Source organism: Protopterus annectens, chromosome 1.part0 (assembly GCF_019279795.1).
Source record: "Protopterus annectens isolate FY-2018-M chromosome 1.part0, PAN1.0, whole genome shotgun sequence".
Classification (NCBI taxonomy): Eukaryota; Metazoa; Chordata; order Ceratodontiformes; family Protopteridae; genus Protopterus; species Protopterus annectens.
In genome coordinates this window covers 492,926,116-492,942,180 of record NC_056725.1, presented here as the reverse complement: position 1 = coordinate 492,942,180, position 16,065 = coordinate 492,926,116, and the positions used below count along the sequence as shown (strand labels likewise).

At 37.1% G+C, this 16,065-nt stretch overlaps 1 protein-coding gene across 2 annotated transcripts in view; it reads right to left on the bottom strand.

Annotated features, from left to right (window-relative positions):
* TMEM63B (transmembrane protein 63B) overlaps window positions 1-16,065 on the bottom strand; it is a 2,399,602-nt gene that overhangs the window by 1,124,044 nt on the left and 1,259,493 nt on the right. For both annotated transcript variants that reach the window (XM_044060665.1, XM_044060674.1), the window contains one exon: window positions 7,506-7,668. In XM_044060665.1, coding sequence (XP_043916600.1) covers window positions 7,506-7,668 — 163 coding nt within the window. The remainder of the gene's footprint in view (window positions 1-7,505; window positions 7,669-16,065) is intronic.

Here is a 16,065-nt window from a genome sequence, read left to right as displayed (position 1 = left end):
GGTAAATGTTGACAACATTAATAGAACAATGATGATCCACAGAGAAGCTGAATATAATAAAATACCACTGCTGTTGGTAGGTCATGATGCACAGAAAGCATTTGACAGAGTAAGCTGGGATTTTACGTCTAGGGCAATGGAAGCATTTGCACTCCCTGATAAAATTATAAGGTTGATTAGCATGATATATGAGGGATTGGGGGCAAAAAGTAAAATGGGAGGGTTCTTCTCTCTGATACATTCTGTTTGAGCATAGGAACCAGGCAGGGGTGTCTTCTTTCCCCTTTGTTATTTGTGTTACATTTAGAACCACTGGCAAAGAAAATAAGGGACTCAGAAACTCAAGGATATAATTGGTAAGAAAGTCCAGGAATGAAAAATGCAGGCCAAGAAGAGCTTCCAGTAGTTTAATAAAAATACTGGAAGCTGTTCTTGGTCTGTGTTTTTCATTCCTGGACTATCTTGCTGGTGGTGGAATTTTGCTGGATTTGGTCTTTGTTATTTTGGTTATCATATAATTGGTAAGGTAGTCAAGAAAAGTTAGCTTTATTTGCAGATTATATGATCTTATACCTGATAAAATCAGATAATGGCATTTCAGTGTTGTGGAACATTCTGAGACAGTTTCAAGTCTTTTCAGGATACAGAATTAATGAATTAATGAAGATAAAACAAAGGCAATAGTTGTTAACTATGTACTCACACATGAACTGGTACAGCAATACCCATATTTATGGGGACATGATAAAATGAAGTACTTAGGAGTATCAGTTAAAAAGGTATCTGTTATGGAAGCTAAGATTATGTGGGAAGAGACTAAAGAAAGTGATAAAAACCTGGGAAACTGGGAGTTCTGTTTTATGGATTTGGATAGCAAGATACAAGCAGTGAAAATGTTTAGTCCCTCTAGTTTTATACACAGAACAGGCATATTTTTATCAACCAGAGGGGAAGCTGTGGATAGCAAGTAATAAAGGAGGGGAAGAGGGCGAGAGTTAAGTGGGATAAGCTGATCCTTCCAATAGAACAAGGTGGTTTGGGATTACCTGATTTGAAAGGGTATTTCAACGCTACAAAGTTAAGGCTGCTTTACATAGCACAAGTAAAAAGCTATAATTCAAAGTGGAAAGGAATGATGATGAAATGGGGGAAGCTCAAGAAACAAGCAGACACTGGGATTTTTTGAATGCTGATCCTTAAAGAGAATAACAACAACCATAGAGAATATTATATTCATAAAGTAGCAGAAAGTATGCTAAAAACTAAGCCAACATGGGGATGGAAAAAGGAGATTCTGCTGATAGGGATGACTGCAAGTAAGGGTACAGCGAATAGCAAGATGTGTCTGATATTTACTGGACAAAACTGGCAAAGGAGCAAAGGTATTGGGAGCAAATAATCAGACAGGGAAAAGTAATAGAATGGGAACATGCCAATAATTAATTTGAACTGCAGGCAAGAGATTGCCTTCCCTATCAAGGAGTGATATCAGTGTATAGGCAAAGAGAAAGAAATAGGGTGATCCTATGTGAAAGACAGTACTGGCAGACTTTTTAGTAGAATATAGAACAGAAGCTGCTGTTAAAAAAGGAATAATTAGTAGGGCATATCAAATATTGCACAACAACTACAGAAATCAGAGGAGGTTAAAAAGGATTGGCAAGATAGCTTGGATAAGCAATTCACAAAGAGACAATTAGAGGATATATGTATGGCTCCCAAACATACAACAAAGTCTAGAAGACTTAGATCTTTTCTTGGAAGTGTTTGCATAGGTATTTTTATACCCCAAGCAGACTACAAAGAATTTTTTCTCGAGTAGATTGCAAATGTTGGAGGTGTGATGGGGAAGAAAGAGATAATTCAGAACATATGTTTTCTGGAGTGTAATGGACTGTCAGAGTTTAAAAATTGCCTACAGACTACTGTAACAGAAAATACTGAGTGAGCAAATTGGTATAAGTAAGGAAATGTTTTTTTTGAGCTATTGTATAGAATTGTCTAGACATAGTAAGGCCCTGCTATGTTTAATTCTGCTGGCTGCCAAAAAATGAGGAAATGGAAATCAAAGTCTAAACCAACTGTACTAGACGTAGTTAATATAGTAACAGATAAAAAAAGAACTGGAAGTTAGAAAAGGGAAGGGAGAAATTACACAGGAAACATTGGAATTGTGGGAACAATACATGCAGAATAATGTTCTGGAGGAGGAATGAGGTTTAAAGGAAGGCAAAAACTAAATGAGCTGTTAGTGTTTGACTGACAATGACTGGATAGATTATAAGTGATGTACAACATTTGCAACAGAAAAGATGTCAATATGTTTGGTTTTCATTTATATAAATGTATGATTGCCTATGTCATAAGTGATAACTTAGTAAAGATGTTTCTTGTTTAAAAAGAAACAATGAACAATTTTTCCCAGTCTTATCAGAAACAGTAGGACTGGAATTAACTAACTGCTTAGCAGCAGTGAGATCAACTAAAGATATATAGCTGCTGTGTCAGCTTTGGGAATAATATATAACAATTTAAAAGATGAGGAACGTTATACACCCTATTTGCCTTTTTCACAGCAGCTGGATGACTATAAGAAAAAGTGCAAGCAGCAACACACATCCTGTAAAGCAGAAAGAACAGGAGGAATGGGTGTAGGTTGTGGAAAATCCTTCTGTAACAACTCATAATATTTTCTGAGGGACTGAAAACAGTGGGGTATTCTAGCAATAGTCTCACAGAAAGGACTGCCCCACAGGGAGAATAAGGAAACTGAGGTCTCTTGTGAGTTGTAATCAGAAATCTGAGGGGAAAACGACTGCATCCATCCCTGCATCTTCCTGTTCAGATTCAGAATCTTGAATCTCTTTGGGGAAAAATGGAATCCCTCTTTCCTGTGCCAGAAACTATTTTACAAGAAAGATCAGCAGCCTGAATTAAAGGGTCTATATTAGAACATCGAAGTTTCAAAACTTCGAATGTTCTAATACCAAAACCCTATTTAGTGAAAGCTGAAAACATCGAACATAGAGAACAGCAAATTTTTTCCTAGAGAAAAAAATTGCTGTTCCAAAACACATACATACAACACAAGCACACTAAACAAACAGCAATCCACACACATACACCTAAAATCTTACACCTAACCCTACACTAAACTATACACACACCACTAACTATCCACTTACCTTAACCCAAACCCTAACCCTAAGGTCCATTACCATCGCACACTCACCTCACCCGTGCCCTAACCCTAACTCACCTACCCCGCCCTAACCACACGTCCACACAATCGCACACTTACCTGACCTGCACCCTAACCCTAACTCACCTAACCTGCCGTCCACACAATCGCACACATACCTAACCCGCACACTAACCCTAACTACCCTAACCCGCACTCAATCGCACACGTACCTGAACCCGACCCGTAACTTTCCACCACAGCACTGAAAATACCAAAGCAACAGAAACGGACAACCAAAATTTTTCCCTAGGAAAAAATTTGGTTTTCTGCTGCTTCAATATTTTCAGCTTTTGCTGAATAGGGTTCGATATTGGAACATTCGAAGTTTTGAAACTTCGATGTTCTAATATAGACCCTGAATTAAACCCTGAGCCAGACCAGTAAACTACTCCTATCCAAAGGAATTTGAGGAGGAGTAGATACATGCTTGATTTTCTACTTATTTTTGACAGAAGAGTGGGGCCAACTGTGTTATTAGCAACAGCTGCTTCTCCAGGATGGATACAGCATTCTGACACAACAGGGAAACCTTCCTTGTTCCCTTTCCCAGCAATGACAAGAGTGGCTGTCCCTTGCCCACTGAAGGACCTCAGCAGCCAAAGAGGATGTGGCTAATCCTTGGTCCACAGTGGCGGTAGGTGCTACATCAGAGGGGTCTGGGGTAAAAGATGAGTGGTCTGGGTACAACAGCAGAGTCCCCTACCTGCAGCTGAGGCAAATTACTAGCCTACTGAGGTGGCACAGGCTGGTTGCTTATTTGTTTTCTTTTTGTGGCTGGAAGAAGGACTCACCGTGGGACCAGTGGTCTATTCCATGGTCAAGCCAAGGACACCGTGAGGGAGAAAATGACATCACAGAGGCATTCTAGAACAGCAAAAAGTATCACCAAAGCCTGAAACAGGAGTAGTTTTCAATAAAGTAGACAAGCAAGAACAAAGAATTCAATAAAAAGACAACAATTAAATGGCTCACAGGAAATGTGAGGAAGTGTTTTGCATCAAGGGAGTTGCACATGTGTGGATTAGCATCTTTGATGAGACTGAATTAAAAAATCAGTGAAAAAATTTACAAATGTCTGACAAAGACAAGTTCAGAAAATGTACATGATATTTCAGGTTGCAGATTAAGTACAATCCAAAAGATACTCAGCAAAGGAATGGCAGATTAGATGAACTTTTCAGTCCATGCTAGGAATCTATGTCAGTGATTATATGCTTTAATTAAATCTTCATGTAGTAATGTCTAATCCATCACTATATAAAGAAACCAAATTTCAGTACAGTGCAAAAACCAGCTAGGTCATTTAGGTCAACATTTTCTATTAAACTGTAGCTCAGTCCCCAGTATATACATGTAATTTCAGTGATTCTGACTCAACCTCTTACTCTTTGTCAGAACGGCTGCTGCAAGGTTCATTGCCATGACTGAAAATATCATGTTCTACCTCAAATAAAAAAAAAAAAAGAAAAGGTGAAATGAAACTAAGACTCCATTAATTGTATCTCAGGGAAAGGAGTTCCCCTACAGAGACTGTTCAAAAAGAATGCATTTTCATATTCACTGATGGAAACTTCTGTTACTGTTGCACTCATCATTTATAACATGGTGAAATGAAAACACATTATCTGACATAAGTTTTTGTCTGCATACTTCTAGGTATACATGAAAATATATCTCTACAAGACAGAACTGCAAATGCAACATACGGACATAGGCCAGATCAGAGCTGTAGCTGACTCATGTAGCACCCAGATCTAGCAATTGGCTTATTACAGTATTGCAGTCAGGTCCAATCCCCCACCACCCACTTCCATTGATGAGCAAAAAAAAAAAAAAAAAAAAACTTTTTTTTTTTTTTTAATTGTAGCAAGCTGACATTGGAATGTTATAGTTTAACAGAAAGGAAGCTCTGAAGTGACCTTCTGTAATGGCATTCAGAAATGCAGGTGCAAAAAGAATGCAAGAAATGCTCTTCCTGATTGCACCACCCCAATACATTGCACCGAGGCTAAATGCTCCTTCTCCACACAGCTGCTATGCTATTGGGCTAGATATATGTTATATGTGGCATCTAAATTCTTATATATATATATATACATATATATATATATATATATATATATATATATATATTTAGATACACTATACAATCTCGAAATACTGAAATGTGGAATTTCAGTATTTCGAGGCTGAATAGTCGAAAACCCAAAATCACGAATACCACAACCGTGACCATTCACACACACACACACACACACACACACACACACACACACACACACACAAAACAGGACATAATCACACACACATACACCTACCTAACTAAAGAAATGTAACAACACACACAAACACACTTAACCTACCTATAAGCAGGGGGGCAAGGCCCCCTGCACCCCCCACGTGGGAGACTATACCCCCCACCCCCACCCCCCCTACTTATATATTCTAACTCTGATGTCGCACTAAACACACAAAAAATACCTCCGCGCACACACACACACACACACACACACACACACACACACACACACACTAAAATCCCCACCCAATATCCTCAAACATACAACACTTACCTGAAACCCCAGATAAATCCACAAATCGCAGCACACGTCACGAACACGACACCACGATAAGAGCAGATTTGACATTTGTGGCTTCGGCATAGTGTAGTTTCGAGTAACTGCAATTTTCACTATTCGGTCTCGACATACTGAATTTCGACATTTCAATACGTCGAGATTGTCTAGTGTATCTATATATATATATATATATATATATATATATATATATATATATATACACGGGTGTGTGTGCGTGTGCACACACACACACACATATGTATATATATATATATATATATATATATATATATATATAAGAATTTAGATGCCACATATAACATATATCTAGCCCAATAGCATAGCACACGTGTGTGTGTGTGTGTATATATATATATATATATATATATATATATATATATATATATATATATATATATGCATATGGGTCTACTTCTAAATTTCAAAGTTTCAAAGCTTTAAATATCTTATGGTAGAGACCATAAGATCAAAGTTTTGAAACTTCTAACCATTTAAATGGAGATCACTGTACAGCATGGAATGGTGTATTTACCATTTTCTTCGCTGTAGTGCGATCTCAGACTTGGTATATTTAATTAGCAGGGGGTGTGGGGGGTGCAGGCAGGGTTACCCCCTTGCAAAAATGTAAAAAGAAGAAGTTTTTTTATTACCATTTCAATGTTACAAAACTTCAATCTTATGATCTCAATCATAAGAAATTTGAAGTTTTGAAACTTCAGAATTTAGAAGTAGACCCATGTATGATCGAGGTTTTCAAACTTCGAATGCTCTGAATGGAGATCATTGTGCAATGCGGAACGGTATATTTACTGTTTTCCTCACTGTATTGCAATCTTGGAGTTGGTATATATGGGGGCTTGCCCCCTTGCAAAATTGTAAAACAATTTTTTTTTTAATTTTTTTTTTATTCAATTTTCGAGGTTTCAAACTTCGAACTTCTGGTCTCACCTTTTGAAGTTTAAAGTTTTGAAACTACAAGCTTTAGGAGTATATATATATATATATATATATATATATATATATATATATATATATATTTATTTATATAAAAAATTCACTGCAATAATTTGTACAACCTAAGCAATCATTTCAAACTTTGAAGGAGGCTGTTTTCAGGCACTGAAGACATTAACAAATACCTCTAGAAAAAAAAAAAGGCACAAAGGAACTTTCTCCCAGTATGCAGGCCTTAGGATATTTAAACAAACAAAACAAAACAAAAAAAAAAAACCACCAAAAAAACAAAAATAAAACATATTTGATGGCTGTGGATATGATGTATAAACAATACTGGAAAGTGAAACATATTCAAACAATATTGTAAAGGGAAAATATATCACTGCAGCAAATTAGTTAAGAAAAGGGTATCCATGGACAGCAGTGAACTTAATTGTACATCACAGTGGGTTAAACAATTTAAGGTATAAAGACAAGACAATGGAATAAATATATTTAACAGCCAAAATATTGACAAATTCAGCTGGTACTTTCTAAATGTTCTCCTTCACCACCAGAATCCATATTTAGTGTGGGGGGGGGGGGGCTAAGGCAACTTGCACAACATACAAGCAGTTCAGAACTGTTGCAGTCATGTATCTTTTTTTGCTAAATATGTGACAGACATTGTGGTCATCTGAGACAGTACAGGCACAAGTACTTACCCTTTTCACATTCTTTCGTTCAGCTGCAGACCTTGCTAAGCAAAGCCGTATCATATACATAAGCAACCCTGGGATCCGTAGCAAGTCCATGGCATTCCCAATGAATGCAGAAGCAATGACGTAATTAACAAAGAAGGCTCCATTGTCTGGAAGAAACACACACCTAGAAAAATGAATGTAAAAAATAAATTTTGGTTAAATGTACATACTTTAGATTCCACAAAAACCCTAACTCTATCCATTTAGCTACAAGGAAATCAAGACCACTGATCAATTCCAAACAGTTATTTTGAACATCACCATTACATCACACCAAATCAAGCAGAGCTAAAATAAGCTCTTTTTGTTGTGAAACCGACTCTGTTGATGAAATAAAAAAATCACTTTAAGCAAACATTTACAATGCGTCTATTTTTTAAATATGGCAAAGGAAATACTGTTTTTGACAACTTGGGTAAAATTACTGAAGGCAACTGAATCGGCTTACATGCACTCTAGAGAAGACATAGTTTAATTTGAAGAACACTGTATAGCATTGCCTCATTAAAGCTGCTGTTACTACACTGGCCAATTCCATTCCATCATATACATTTGCTAGTTTAATTTCTCAAAAATCTTATGTGAATGGACCACATTCCCAAGTCAAGACATACTTAATGTTTATGAAATCAGTACTGCTTCAGTATTTAATGTTAGAGAAAAGTGCTCCTCTCGGCACCTACAATGTGCTCAGAATTACCTCTCTATGCAGTTCATATGGGTTACATGTGCTGTTAGCATATTTAAATATCACTCCACACCTCCAAATCCGAAACTGAACCAAGAAAACTGCACTGAACAGCTGGTTGGAACCAACAGCAACTTTATTAAGAAACACACAAACAGGTTAAGCGCTTTCTTCCCTTATGAAGGGACTTCATCAGAACCAACTTAACTACCAAACCAAGTCCTTATATATACACACTAATTAACCAATAATGCAATAATTCACTTAAGTTAAAATGAACCAAAACAAATATAAAACATCCTTAAAAAGACCACAATAAATATAGAAAATTCTTAAAAAGATGAACTACATCCTTTTCAGTCAACCTCCTGTAGTTCATATAAACTAATATCAACACATTGATAAATATGTGAAATTAATAGATTTATAACATTTTTAAATTTTTTATATAGCCTGTCCTACATATGAATTACTATAACAGGCTTTTTCTATTTAATTTTGTTTTATTTTATTTTCATTCTATGTATACATTTTATAGCTATCAACATGTTGATATTAGTTGATATGAACTACAGAAGGTTGACTGAAAAGGATGTAGTTCATCTTTTTAAGAATTTTCTATATTTATTGTGGTCTTTTTAAGGATTTTTTATATTTGTTGTGGTTCATTTTAACTTAATTAAGTGAATTATTGCATTATTGGTTAATTAGTGTGTATATATAAGGACATGGCTTGGTAGTTGTTTGTTCTGATGAAGTCCCTTCATAAGGGAAGAAAGCGCTTAACCTGTTCGTGTGTTTCTTAATAAAGCTGTTACTGGTTCCAACCAGCTGTTCAGCGCAGTTTTCTTGGTTCAGCATATTTAAATATGACAGTAAATGTTCTTCTTTTTATTAGTACCATTGCTCCTATTAATACTATTAGAACTGTCTGGGTATCTTTCTTCTGCATTGTTCTTGCTTTTGGTCACAGATCTTGTAATTGCTGTGTATAACCATTTCAGTGATTAATGCTACATTTTTACTTGGACTAATATACACAATAGCTCTATTACAATTTTATAGATGCTACGAAAAATCATTTAGTACTCAGGCTCAGACAATTCAATTTCCCCTTCATCTTGGGGTAAAATTCATAAAAAGCGAGAGTGGTGATCTTGTTCAAAAATAATAAAAAAACAGACAAGCTCTGGGGCTACAGTGCTTTATGCAAAGTGGGAGAATTTATCAACTTATATACTGTCTATTATATTTGTCTGCTGGGGTTGACTGTTGATCCATCTGGAAACATTTCAGTCCGGGGGTTACAAAAAAGAAAAAAAAAATCAGAAAAATAAGAGATCTAAACAATATATTCAGAGAGGTATTGCACAGGAAAGTACCTTGAAATGAGATGATACATTATTAGAAGACAATACAGTGCTGTTTACAAAATTTAGAAAATGTGAACCTCTTATCAGTATACAGAACATGTAAATATAAGAGTGGGAAGACTGAAGAAGATGAAACTTTATAACCTGCTGTAAAGCACTTGTAGTTTCTCTTGGAAGATGATATTTTAAGTTTAAATAGAAATGTGGTATAAGATGTTAAATATTTCATTGCTGAGGGGGTAATGATTCCAAAAATTTTAGTCCTAAGCTCAAAGTTATGATTTACATGCTGTAAATTAGTTTGAGGAGTATTTCAGATGTTTTTTTTTTTTGGCTGTCCTCACTCTATTGAAACACTAAAGTACCTAATCCATCAAAAAACATGGGAAACAATACATTTTTTCCAGAAGGAGCTTTCTGTTTCCCCACAAAACAATACCTCTAAGGACCACATAACTGTAGGGATAAAGGACAAACTTGTGTACCCTTGCTGTTCTTCAGTCTTGCTGATAAAATTAAAGCATCTGATCAAACAGGAACTGTCTAAACATAACCGTTGATTCTCATTTCAGTGAACCACAGACCTGATGAATAACTTGCATCCCCTCAATATTTTACACCAGATTCAGAAAACACTAGAGCACTAATTAATGACACAAGTTACATGTTCAAATCATGCTCACAAAACCTTCCTTGTTAATGAAATGTTGATGTCTGAGGTGGTCCACCAGTGAAGATGAAAGCCAAAGACACAGATTTTTGGTGACCTAGGTTTAGAAATGATTTATGCTATTAGTGGGTTGAAAGAATGGATCACTGTGGGAACAGCCAAATTCCAGACTACAGGGAATGGATTGAACTTTAATAGTGTCACCGGAAGGACAGGGAATGCAATTTACGCACTCATGGTGATAAGATGGAATTCTTTTTATAAGAAGCCAGGTGTCTTTTGCTGTCAGATCACACAATTTAAATTTAAGGAAGATATCCCAAATCAAACACACCTTAGCCCTTTTAGAGACTTTCCTGTGGTTGTGCACTCCCTGGTCTCTTCTCGTCTCGACCTCTATTACTCTCGTTACATAGGACTACATAACAGAATTTGACGGAATGTGCAAAATTCTATGGCCTGTCAGCCATAGGCAATTCCTAATTACCTTAACATGATCTGGTCCTTTGTAGTCTGCAGAGATTACCTATTCAGTCTTGAATCAATCTGAAGTACTACTACTAGTATATGCATGCATGTATGTATGTATGTATGTACGGGTCTAGGACACATGCTCGACTAGCATATGTCCGAATCACAAAACATCGAACATACATACACAAAAGCGCTTAACATCGAAAAGCGCTTCTGTGTATGTGTAGTTCAAAATATATATATATATATATGTTTCTGCAGGGGGGCTTTGCCCCCTGCACCCCCCCACTTTATTATTCTCACTCTGAGATCGCACTATAGTGGGGAAAAGGGAATTTTCCCTTACCAGCACTGTAGTCCGATCTACGAAACAGGCACACATACACGGAAGCGCTTGTCGATGTTAAGTACTTTCGTTTATTTGTGTTCGATGTTTTGTGATTCCAACATATGCTAGTCGAGCATGTGTCCAGATCCCATATGTACATATAGTTAATTAATAGGACAGAGCATGTATCCACATGGAACTTTTCAAGCTGAGCCAGGGAGCACTGTCTGGTTAACTGACTTTTTTGGAGTTGCACAGTAGGTAAACAGAGGCTAACAGGATCAAACTATGAAGAACAGGAAGCAGTTCTTTGACAACTTATTGCTTTAGTCCTCTCTGCTACTTGCCAAACACTGGGCCCCCAGTATGATGCAGCTCCACTCCCCAAATTTCCCTGTGAGGACAAGGTTTACTGCATGTTCCCAGAGTGTGCTTACATAGATCCGGTGGCTGTCCCTTAAATGTTCCACCTCTGGAGCTTTGTCCCCAATGGGTGAGGAAGTCCCTCATGCTAGCCACATCTAATATGCTTCTGCTGGCACACCTTTTAACTTCTGACTGATAATTCTTTGTGACCTATTTTACCTGCCATTTTATCTGTTATTTAATTAGCATACTGTGCACAGACACTTTTTAGTGTTTGTATACCTATACATTTGTTTTCATTATGATTCTGCTTGGGATAAAATACCTTGATAAACTTGGATTTGAATCTCAATCTAGGAGATATTGGGAAGGCTTAGTTAAAGCAGTTCACATTGCTTTACATCAAATATGAATAGCTTTACAATGTCTCTGTTAAGTTCACTTTTATTTTTACTTCAGTTTTTAATCCCTACACTATCCCAAGAATTCAGAAACAGCCATCCTACTCACAGTAAGAGCTGTGGTAAAAAGTGTCTACTTAGGGACATGTTAGCTGCAATGAGGAAAGACCTAATTACTGGCTAAATTGTATGTATCTGAATTACATAGGTTCACAGGTCCAAAGATTAGTACTAGACTAACTGCTCTTGTGGGCCATTTTAAGCTTATCCAATTACCTGATGTGAGAATCAAACCTTGCAGCTTGTGTCTGTAAAGTAAACACCTCAACCATTATACCAAGCTCACAATATAGCCTACCAGTGGGATTAAAACCCCTTACAGTACATATCTCTTGAATGGAAGACCAAAGACAACAGCATCAGGCCACAGGAGCATGCAAACAATTAACTAATGCAAGGGCAGATAAGCAGAGGGACAGCCAACTGTCCTGAAAAAACAAAAAAGCTAGGAACACACAACTTTTTAGAAAAAATAACTATATACAAAAAAAAAAGCTGGGAGGAGAAGGGAGAATGCAATTACTGCAGCAGGGATTTCATCGACCACAGTTATGTTAAGAGCAACTTGCACAATTGTACTGTGTTCATCAGAAATCACTGTTGCAGTAGCCTTATTTAGTTGGGTAGATTACCACAATTTATCCAACCTGGGAGGAGGACGAATTAGGTTCAAGGAGTCCCTGGAGAGGATTAGTAAAGCCTGTCCTGGACCTAGAAAACAAACCCAGTTTGTAGTGCCTTATAAACATATGAAAAAGAGGACCAAGTAGCTGCCTTTAGAATGCTTTTAAAGTCTATCCTTTCCAATATGCCATCAAAGATGATGAGGTTCTAGTAGTGTGCACCGTGACCCTGCTTGAAAGTGATTTACCGTGGTGGGAATATCAAAAAGGAATGGCAAGGGACAGCCATCTGGAAATATTATGTTTTGACAATGGTTTCCCTTATGTTGCCCCTTATAGGAAATAAACAGATGATGAGCTTTCCTAAAGAACTTAGTTCTGTCACGATATTACCTGAGGTGGCTTTGCACATACAAACTATAAAGAATCTTTTCTTCCTGATGTTATGGTTAAGGATAGAAAACAGGGAGACTGATGGCCTGATTCAAAGTAAATTTTGATGCTACTTTTGGCATGAAAGAGGGATTTGTACTTAAAGTAATCCTGCATCTATGGAACATCAAACAGATTTCATCCACCATGAGAGCTTGCAGCTCAGATACTATACTTGTGGACATCAGCAATGTGCAAGACAGTCTTCCAAGTAATGAACTGTAAATTTGCCAGATGAGATGGTTCAAAGGGAGACATTTTCAGGATATGCCTATTTACAAGTGGTCTTAAATGCAAACTCCCAATCAAGAACTGCTTGACCAAGGACTGAAAAGAAAGGGGGAATCCATGGGTAGACCTGCTGAAATGGCCAAGAGATAAACCTTGATAGAGAAATAAGAAAGTCCAGAGAACAGTACCTCACACAAAGACTGAAGAACTATAGGTAAAGAATCCTTGAATGGGCCCTGGTTATCAGTATGGCAGCAGCTAGTATATATTTTCCACTTAGAAAATAAGATTTTTTTAGCAGTGGGCTTTCTTGTCTCCTTTAGTACCTGCTGCACATCCTCAAACAAAGTGCCTAAAAGGTATTTCAATTGTATCACACACAGACAGTTGTAGTTGTTACAGAAGGAGTACATCAAACTGCCCCTGTCTAGTGTGAGGACAGCCTGTCTGTGAGGAAGGTTGCAGTAACTCTCCTTGGCCAACTGAAAAGAAGGGAGAACCACTCTTGTCTGGGCCAAAAGGGAGTCACCACAAAAATCTCTGGAGAGTGTTTCTGGATCTTTAGAATGACCTAGGATATCAATGAAATGGATGGAAATGCATAAAGGAACATTCCCATCCACAAGAATGAAAAGGCATCAGTTTTCTAGTAAGGAGTCCTGGAGCAGAATTTGAACTCCTGCAGGAAGAACTCCTAACCCCTACATAACTTGACTTCCATCCTTCCCACAGTACTGGCATTGCCCTTCTAACTTATACAGATAATGCCAATAAAGCTACAGATAACGGCAAACTAGTCTCTTACTCATTTGTAGACTTGTCTAAAGCTTTTGTCAGTTTGTTACAGCAAACTTCAACTTCAAATGTCCTCACTAGGTTCCCCTCAGCCCACCTTTCTTTGGTTCAGAAGCTACATGTTCCATAGGTATCTGTTGGTAAAATGGCATGCCGCTCTCTCTCCTCACCTCCCAGTTACCAACAGTGTATCACAAGGCTCTATCCTTGGCCCCGTCCCTCTTTAACATTTTCACCAACACCATCTATACTTCCACACAACAGCCACCCTAGTACAATATGCAGATGATTCCAGTCTCATTTACACAGCTGATAACATGGTACACATCCACAAAACAGCTTCAGCTCTGGAAAAACTCCATTATAGCTCCCCTACTTAAGGGTGGCAACACCAATGACCTCTCTAACAACCAACCTATCTCTATTCTTTCTCCTGTCTAAAGTCCTAGAAAGTGTATACGCTATCAATTGCTTAAACATCTTACTAACAATAACTTACTGTTACCCACACAACATGGCTTTTGGCCAGAACACAGCACAACCACAGCTTTACTATAATTCAACAATACTGTAAACAAAGCTCTTGATGCTGGTCTATTAACTTCAGTTATTTTGCTCGGCCTATAAAAGGCTTTTGATACAGTGTCACACCCTAAACTACTGGTACAACTTGAGTCTCTAAACTGCCCGCCGCACACTATTACTTGGTTTCAAAACAATCTTCACAACAGAAAACAATCTGTCAAATGGCAAAATAAACAATCTGAATACCTAATAAACAATACCGGAGTTCCCCAAGGGTCTATTCTTGGGCCTCTGCTATTCAATATATTCATTAACAACCTCCATAAAGCATCCCAACAAAGTAATCTTATCCAATATGCATACGATTCAACCATAATCACATCTTCTAACTTCTCAGAACTCCATACCTTAACTCAAAAAGCATTTACATCTATAGAATCTTAGCTAAGTGAGGCTCAACTGCTACTTAATCTAAAAAAAAAAACAAAACTTTTACTATTGATTTCTAAATCTGCAACTCTTGACTAAGATATTCTCACAAAACAATACTGAAATTGGGCTTGTAAAAACATTTAAACTACTAGGCATTATGAATGATGAGAAACTCTCCTTCGAGAATCACATACACAGAACAATCAAAAAGACCCATTTTAAGCTAGGGAAGCTGTATAGGCATAAACTCTTCTTAGATATGTCTACCAAAACAAAACTAGCAAACAGTCTACTTCTCCCTTCTCTCCTCTATGGTAGTCCCATTTTCACTAACCTAATCACATCGCTACCTAGCCATTAAAACTTTAAATTGGCTTGAATTCCCCTACTACCTATATTACACCCAAGTCACTCTTACTCACAAACTGCAATATAACCCAAATTACTGCCCTTCTCTTCAAGATATGATACATACATACATACACCCCAGCCCGAAATCTGAGGTATTCTAATAAACTACTCCTAACCATAATTAAATCCAACAAGAGAGCTGGGCAATGCTTTTTTTTTCCATACAGTAGCCAAATTCTGGAATGCTCTGCCACCCTCTATTACTCAACTAGACTGTACACAAACATTTAAATCAGCAGAAACAAACACTACCTTAGCAACCTTACATGTACCTGTAATCACAAACCTCCTTAAAAAAAAAATAAAATAGCTTATCCAACACTTTCTCACAAGTTGATGCAAAAACTTAAAGAACGTTAAACACCTTTTTACACTGTATGATTTATAAAAGTATATTAGACTGAGCTTGACCGAAGCCCTGCTTTATTGTTTGTTGAAGTTCCTTCCTGTATTTCAGCTTCTGATAGTAACACATAGCAACTGTCAACATTCCGATGAGATCATCTGCGGATCAGCTGAATCTGAGGCAGTTTGCCTTTAGAATATTTCTTCACAAACATACACAGTCAGAAATGTTACAGGACACTGTTCAAGTCTTTAAAACATTCTGTACAAACAGATTATAAATCAACATGCAAGAACTTATTTGCAATATCACAGCTAGTCATGTTGGCATATAATACACAGGATAATCTGAAATTATGTACAAAAA